The 8,964-nt window shown below is 33.1% G+C and overlaps 1 protein-coding gene across 1 annotated transcript; it reads right to left on the bottom strand.

Annotated features, from left to right (window-relative positions):
* Positions 1-919: 919 nt before the first annotated feature.
* On the bottom strand, positions 920-8,321 carry LOC100790986 (gamma-soluble NSF attachment protein). Its single transcript, XM_003546508.5, has 9 exons — positions 7,952-8,321; positions 7,399-7,466; positions 7,194-7,278; positions 6,827-6,985; positions 5,914-6,051; positions 4,008-4,086; positions 2,439-2,518; positions 1,979-2,108; positions 920-1,193 (listed from the first exon to the last, which is right to left on the bottom strand). The coding sequence occupies exons 1-9, from the start codon at positions 7,996-7,998 to the stop codon at positions 1,089-1,091; spliced, it is 891 nt and encodes a 296-aa protein (XP_003546556.1). The 5' UTR covers positions 7,999-8,321; the 3' UTR covers positions 920-1,088.
* Positions 8,322-8,964: the final 643 nt, after the last annotated feature.

The raw sequence follows: 8,964 nt of genomic DNA, 5'->3' as shown, positions 1-8,964 counted from the left end.
AATGAAAATAATATTTTTTTTACATAAATGAAAATAATATTATATTTTAGTATAAAATAAATTCTAATTAGAAAAGGTTTCGCTTAGATGAAAGTTTTAAAAGGACATGTAAGAAAAGAGGTAAAAGAATATCATAATAGTATCAAAATATACAAAATTTTATTTCAGACACGTGACAAATGTAGTGTCACTTATTATCTCTCTCTCACACAAGAAAAAAATAAAATAAAAGCAAAGTCACAATGATATGTTAAAGTTGATTTTGAGAAAGAGATGAATTTTTTATTATTGTAAAATATGAGAATAATGAATACTATTAATCATTGAATCTTATTTGAAATATTAAAATTAAAAGATAAATGTCCTAAAACTTGAGTTGAGTCCATATTTTAATGTGTTATCGAGTTTTTAATACCATAGTCTTCCCTAAAGGTGATGCTAGGTGCACCCAGCATTATTGTTGGTGCACCCAGCATTTTAAATGAATGAACGAAAATGTTCTTCACTCAAGTTGATTCGTATGAGTCATACGGATCAAGTTGATCCATATGAGTCATAGTTGATCCATATGACTCATACGGATCAAGTTGATCCGTATGAGTTATAGTTGATCCATGAGTCATATGGATCAAGTTGATCCGTATGAGTCATACGGATCAAGTTGATTCGTATGTTTAAATTATACTTACGGATTAAGTTCATCCATACAAATCATATGGATCAACCATAGGGTAATTTTGGAATTAACAAAAAATACGGGGTGCACAAGCAATAAAGCTGGTGCACCTAGCATCGCCCCTTCCCTAATCACCAGTAAAGGTTGTGAATTTCATAATACACTAAAATTGTGCCAAATACTTAGCCATCACCAAAAAAAATAAGCTTATCAACAAGTACATCCAAGTGACATATCTCAATCGAATAAACAACAGCGCTCCTCTTATTACCTGCATTGCACATGTATCACAAAAGAACTGTTTTTTTTATACAAAAACCAATCTATAACTGATCAATTCAATTCACTCATTAAATTGAAATGGGTTCATCAACATTCCTACTAAATAGACACAGATAGAAAAAGAGCCAGGTTAAGTGAGGTCATTTTCATCGAGTGGCTCCTCTTCATCTTCAGCCTTGTTAGCCTTCAATGAACTCACATCGCCTGTTGGAAGTTTCCTCGCAAGCTTAATGATCTGCAGACAATGGACTGCAAAGTGTCATACAAAATTGACTCCACATATATATAAACCCATCAATAAAAGTAATAGCATCAGTAGTTACTGGTTGAAGATTGGATATGTTGCATAAAAATTTCGAAGGGCGGGTTAGAAAAACAGGACTGTTAAAAGCATACAAGGAAACAACAGCAGAAACCACAGGAAGCTTCTTAAACAGTAAGGTTTTCTTGTTATGAAGATGGCCACTGAACTGATAATTTGTGTGAAACAGTAAAAGAAGCAATGCTGAGCTCTGAGTCATCATGAAAGTATGTCAAGAATTGAGGTAGCGTGAAACACAGCAAGACGGTCTTATTCCTCAGAATTGCTTGAGTAGAGTTTATAAGATAATTTCTGGAGGCATGATGGGAATTTTCAGAATAGCCATGTTTTTGCCCTTACATTTACCGCTGCTCAAGGATAAACACTAAATGCTTTGGCTCTTGTAACCTGGTTATGCCTTAAAACATGTTTAATGACAGAATGCTACTACAAATTGTGCTTTGGAGGGATAAGAGGTTTTAAGCCAAGCACTAATGTACAAGACAACAAGATTAACAAATCACTGTAGCTAGCAAGTAACCCTTGAAACAAACTGAACAGTAAAAAACTGGGCAAAATCTTGGATATGAATTTGATAAGAGGAAGACCTAACACCATGACAACAACAAATCCACAAGTTTCTATGGCTAGCTTATACTGTACTCATTGCGTTTTACTTGACCCACATTCCAAAAGAACTTATAAACTAAATCACTTACCACATGGTCAAGATGTGAAATAACACTTGACTGAGCAATACGTTTGATTTCTTCAACATCTCCATCTGTGTAGGCAGCAAGTAGGTTGCTAGCACAACGATTCTGGTCACTTCTCAGAAAAGCATCAATCCTAGAGACACCACAAGCATTTATACCCATTTATTCATCATTATGGATAATCAATTCAAAGTAGTAGAAGACAAATTACAAAGAACTCTCAATCTTAAAAGCACAAATTTTACCGCATGATTTATACTATGAATATGATATTTTTGGAACAAGAGAAAATTAGAGCTGGAAATCAAAAGAAGCAAAGCTAATAACAGGGACAATAACAACAGCAATAATAATGACGATGAGTTCAATTCACAAAGAAGTTCTATAATGATCCACTTATCACATCATGTTGGTTGAGTTTGCAGGAACATGATAGCATAATAAGGAGGAGCCAGAAACTTACTGAGAACAGTCATTATAACACTTCTCAGCTTGGTTAAAGTCATGGGCATAAAGGTAGATAACAATTGCATTAAGATATGCCTGCATTTATGACAAGATATATGAGAGAATGTTTATCACAACAAAAAAAAATAAATCAATTTCAGCACATGATTCCCAAACATATAGAAACATTTCTCCACTTTCAGTGTATCAATGAATCAATGATGCAACAGCTATACACTATTATAAAAATGTCAGTCATCAGGGGACTGAAATAAAATATTTATCCACATCGTAAACACTAGACAAAGTTTTATGTTTGCCTGCAACTGTGTGACACAACTCTCCTCTTATATCTAGGCTTGGAACTGGCCATGTAAAAATGTGGAAGAATACTAAGCACAAGCATAGGCAGAGTTTCAAACAATATAATTTTGAATTAAAAAATCCAACTAACACAAAATACTCGAGCTTGTTTTAAAATATAATTTTACTAGTACTTGTTTTTCTGCTTTTATTTTGTTTCCTTTTATTCTTTATTTTGTACTCTTTCTTTTTCCCTCTAGGATTTCTTATCCTCTTCTACTGTATCATTCTCTTCTTTCTTAAAAAAAAAGTTACTTGGGCTTGGTAAAGGTTTCCTTAATTCACTGCATAAGTGCACCGCTGGGTTATACTTATTTTAGGATGAAATTTCTTCAAAAACCAGAATTTTAGGGAGAGAATGAGAAAACAAAGGAGATGTGACACAAAGGAAACACATTTAAATCATTACTCACAATGGCTCAATAAATAAATTTATAGCTTTGTTGACATAAAGACACAAATACAGTTTATTTTGGGAGCACTATAAACTAAGGAGATGTGACACATAAAGCGCATTTAAATCATTACTTACAATAGTTCAATACATAAGTTGACCCTATAGCTGTATTTAATATTGTATGATGACATAAAGACAAACACAGTTTATCTTGGTGCACTAAGTAAACTAAGTACTTGAACTCACCACAGTTTCCTAATTACTTAATGCTATATATTTTCTGTTATAGACACCCAAATTATCAGAAAGGAAATGACGTCCTCCAAAAAAAAAAAAACAAATCAGAAAGATAGCAAAAAGAAAATTCCCCACAAGATTAATAGTTTCCTCAATAACATCAAACAATCACATTAAGCAACCTCCATATATTTATTTTTATTTACCACTTTAACAAGCCAGTTCATATAATCCTTAATTAGTTTGGCAGCAAATGCATTGCTTCAACCCTCCAACAAAGATCAAATCAATATCAACTTAAAAGGTACTACCCCTGAGCTCCGCTTTCTATAGATGCAACTTCAAACCTCCAGTTTCACAGGCTTAATTAGTGCCGCTATGAATAGGTATTGTTAACCTAGCCTTCCAAACAGGAAAAAACTACCAACATCAGAGTATTCACTACTTATTGCCATATTGTATAAAAAGTTCAAGCATATTCGTTCAGAAGGCCAACCTATAGCCAATTCTTTTCCTTTCAAGTCTGGGTTATATAAGAAATGACTTAAAAAGTTATAATACAAAATACAAAGCCTAAATATTCCAAACCTTGCACTGGCTATTGGTAGCATTACACTTGTCAGCTGCAAAGCCCAATCTCAACATGAAAGATGCTGCATCTGTATATCTGTGTAGTACGAAAACAAGCCCAACAAGATATGCAAGTCAACATACAAAAAATGAAATGTTCAGAAGTTGCATTTACAAAAATAATTTGTGTATTAAGTATTAACATTCTGCAAAAAACATCAATTCAGATTTGGAAAGTAGCAGTTCTAGCCTAACTGGTTGGCATTTTTTTTTATACAAAAAGAAAAAAGATAAGATTTTTACAGAAAGCTAGGAGAAAAAGGGTTCCTCCTGGGAGAAAAAAGAGGAAAAATCAATAGAGGTTCCCAGTCCCTCTAAAATGATCAAAAGCATAAAGTGTTACATCAAGTGGAAATCAAATGACTAAGACATTACTTCATTCAAAGAGCTTGTTTACTTAAAAGATGCGTTAATAGCCAAATGCACCAAACTGTAGCATAAACTTTATATTTCCACAAAAATGTTGCTTGTTTACTTATACCAAAGCTAGAAAAGGTAGTCAACAAGAGCTTCTCCAAGAAACTGGAACTCACCTGACACTCCAGAAAAGGCAAAGTGACAAACAAAGAATTGAACAAAGAAACAATTATGAACAATGTAAAAACAGGATGCAAGTGGATAAAGAAAACAACAAGCTTCGGGGAGGAAGAAAAAAGTGCTGTGACCTCATTTTATAGCAAGATAACCATTCAACTCTTTGATAAACTATTTTTGTCCCAGTAGTATGTTGTTAGTGTCAGATGTGCTTGGTGTAGTTAAATAAAATTCTAGTCTTCTTGATTTTCTGTTTTTCATGGGTATTTTAGTGAGTTGCTTATATTAGATATTGAATAGTGGTTTCAGCTGGGTGTGAATTCAAAAAATAGAGCTGGGTCTCCATTCAGTTGAAACCAGAGTCTACCCTGTGAAAAATCTTCAAGTCTCATATTACTATGTGTTTTCTATTACAAAAATGTATTCATGCTCATCTGATTAAGAATTCAGTTAATAAAATAAAAATAAAAATCTTCTTTGAAGCAGTGATTGTATAATGAAGACTTTGAGAATTCACACATTTTGTTTAATTCACATTATGCCAAATATTTTTGAGGTATCACCTAAAGCAACCACTGAAAAACTACTAATTTATGTTTTTCCTACTATTTAGTTTAACATCTTTGCTGTCAATTGTTATAAGAACAAGTGCTTTCTTGGCTACAAATCACTATCATTCTTTAGTTTAAAATTTATGTTGCTCTTTCCTGAATATGCAATAAATCCCTTTAAACCTCTAATTCACAATTGGGCAGTTCTATTCACTGCACCCAAACAGTCCCTAATATGGTCCTTTATCATCACATTGTTACTAGAAAATCATAGAAAGCCTTAAATACTACAAAACTCCAATTCATCTGATTTCCAGACCCTAACTTTTGGGCATTAAATTATTTAATTAATTTGCCATTCTATTTCAATTTGGTTATAACAGCTCAATCACATGCAACAAGTTGAACTTGAACATTAATAGGCATGAAATTAACAGAACGAAAATATAGACATTCTGCAGGATAATGACATAAAAGGACATGACAGAATAAAAAAAATACACAGGGCTGTGAATCTTGTAGAGTAGAGCTCCTCATTTAAGGCAATAGCAAACTCCATCCATGTTACACTACACTTTTTAAAACTCAACTATAGTATGACTTACGCTGTGTCAGATATGCCAACATACAAAAATTAAAACAAATGCAACTGATTGCACACAATATAATTACAATACACAAGTAAAAAACTTCATTTGGAAAAACAGTGGAAGAAGATAAGTTACTTCATAATCTATATACCATCAAAATGTATTGCCTCAATTTTTAACAAAACTTACTTTTCAAGTTTTATATAAACATTAGTGGCAGCACGATAAAGATCAAAGGCCATTTGTTCTCTTCCATCATCTTCGAGAATCGTACAAGCATCTGTATATAGCTGAATAGCTTCTTCAGACATGCTATCTTCCAGAGCACTACAGGGGGGAAAGGTATTAAGAAACATGTGGAGATAATAAGAGAGAAAGAATTTCCCAATATTTAGAATACAGATGCAATACATACATTAATTAGTGTTAGCTACATACAACTTAAAACATTTGCAACACTACATAATGAGATAAAATGAGAGTCATCATGATGTCGTAAATTTAACAGACTTATATGCATGACTTATAAATTTACTGATTCAAATTACTGTTTTTTAGTAACCATTGACTGAACATAAAAAAATAGATATCAAATCTTTTGTAGAAATGAATTTTATTTATTTATTAAAAAGGAAAGGGGGGAAACACAGCAATGATTAAGATAAGATATTCTCCAAAACAGAAAAGGAAACATATAGATAACTTCAAAAGATCATAAATGCAGCAATGCTGCCCAATCTCTATCCATATCTGAAATGACAACTGTTTAGAAACAGCCACGAGCAGCACATCAAAGAAAGGCCACATACACAACTCATCCCAAAGCAATTCAAAGGCCAGAGAAACAGCTTCAAAAAGTGACTAAAGCTTCGTAAACTAAACAGATTTTAGCCTCCATATTTAAACTACCAAACAAATGTACCAAAGGAACCCATAAACTACATGCTACAAGATTTTAGACTCCTTGATCAGTCTATTAGAGCATTCATATTATAAATTTTGTTAGACATTGGTGGTTAGTTGATTACTTCAGCATATAATAATAACAATAACAACAACATGGAATTTGAATTCAAAGCAAGAGGGTAGAGTATCTGTTTACCGGGCTCCCTTTGCAAGAGCATCTGATGCAGGTTGTGGTCTCCCACACTCCATATATAATTCAGATGCCTTTCGATAGAAGTCCACAACTTCTTGCCAGTGTCTTAGATCCTTTGCGAGAGCAGCAGCGGATTCCATGTGCTTAGCCGCATCCCAAGGTCTGGTTTACTTGTCAAGGAAACACAAAGAAGTACAGTTTAACGCAGTGAATCTAATAACATTAAAATATAGAGCACCATGATATTTTTTCCCCTTAATGTAAAAAAATGAAGTAGACTATACAACATTATAATATAAAGCACCATGATATTTTTTCCCCTTAATGGAAAAAATGAAGTAGACTATATTATCATATCATATAAGGATACGAAGAAAGCATTTCTTGTCCTTTCGAAGCTTTCTCATATGCTATTTTAGCATTCTCATAGTCCTTGGCAACTCTAAACCCATTAGCTGCAACAGAATACAAGTTTAGCAGATTCACCAATAACTTATCTTTTTCTCCAAAATATCATTTTGGCACAGAATAATTTGCACAAACAATCAAATATTAAGGGATCCTGAATATTTTACCTGCCTGCTCATAAAGAACAGTAGCACTTTTCCAATCCGCACTCCACCTCGTGAGACTGAGTCTTGTTCTGCAGTGAAAAGAAATATAAGGCAAAACCCATAGCTAATGGAAAGAGAAACAGCACAACTAATATGCCCAATTGGCTTAACCACAGTTAAATCATATTGAGAACATTAAGCAAATACACTGAAGATTCCCTCACACTACTGAAAAACAAAAACAAAAAATGACATCAAAGTAATGTAGTCCATCAAGTAGTTTGGTCAACCCCAATTCCGTGACCAGTATGATCCAACAGTATTTAGATCGCATCATTAGGACAAATCATGTTAAAACAAAATTGTATGCTTTATCAATTTTATTTTGTTATATATTATACATTCCGCTACGATCAACATGGAAAACCCACACAACAGAAGAATTAAACCTAGTTGCAGCAAAATCGACAGTATAATTTGAGTGTTAGATTGTGGCATTGAATTGAAGAGAAAAGGCAAAAAAAAAAGGTTCCATAATACATAGGGGGAAATGAGAGAGAGAAGATGAACAGACAGTTTATCAGCTTTGACCATCAACTTGTCGGGATCAGAAGCTGCCATGGTTGGTTGGGTTGCGACTTCTGCAGTCCCTCCGATTCAAGTGTTCGAAGAACTCACCCTCCTAACATCACCCTCTGGGTCCACTCACACCCTCCCACGTGGCACAACTTTATCTCAAACAAATAAATAAAAAATGGAAAAGGTCGGTCCTCTGACATTCTAAGGTTCTAACTAATATTATAACACTTTCTTTTTAACATTCTGGATCTGATTGATTGAGCCACTAACTTAAGTGATAAATTCCGTCAATAAAATGAGTCCTGTGGAGAGAGTTCACGTATTCCGAATCTCCACTCAAGGTAGAGGTGGGAATAGGCTAGGCCGACCTACAGGGGCCTACGACCTGGCCTATATAAAGTCTGACCTATTTAATTAAAAGGGTAGGCTCAGGCTTTTTTAAAAGCCTATTAAATTAAATAAACCAGGCTTAGACTTATTAAAAAGCATTATAAGCCTGATAGGCCGGCCTATATATATATATATATATTATTTTTTGGGTACAATTAATATTATTTTTTAAAATTTCATTCCTATAATTAAGTAAAATTTTAATTACAAGGTGTGAGTTTCTTTCTATTTCTCATTATTTTTATTAGTTTTCTTATTTTTGTTAACAATTCCTTTTTCTATTCCTATTAGGTTTCCTTTATTCTAGAGCAAATAAAAATCATATCCTATCATATCCTACATTCTTATACAAAAATCATATCCTATCATATCTTATTACGTTCCTATACAAAGATCATATCCTATTACGTTTCTATACAAAAATCATATCCTATGCTGCATATGGAGGAGCTAATGATGAAATGACGTTACTATTAATTTTATTGGTAGATATTTTATGCACCAGTCCTGTTCAAATAGAATGGAGATGTAGACTTTATTTTTTTTATTGTAATAATTAATATGTTGGTTTGATAGACTTGGATGATACTACCTCAAGTATGAGGTTTTCTTTTGTTT

This window comes from Glycine max, chromosome 15, assembly GCF_000004515.6.
Source record: "Glycine max cultivar Williams 82 chromosome 15, Glycine_max_v4.0, whole genome shotgun sequence".
NCBI classification, from domain to species: Eukaryota; Viridiplantae; Streptophyta; class Magnoliopsida; order Fabales; family Fabaceae; genus Glycine; species Glycine max.
This window is presented reverse-complemented; position numbering and strand designations above follow the sequence as displayed.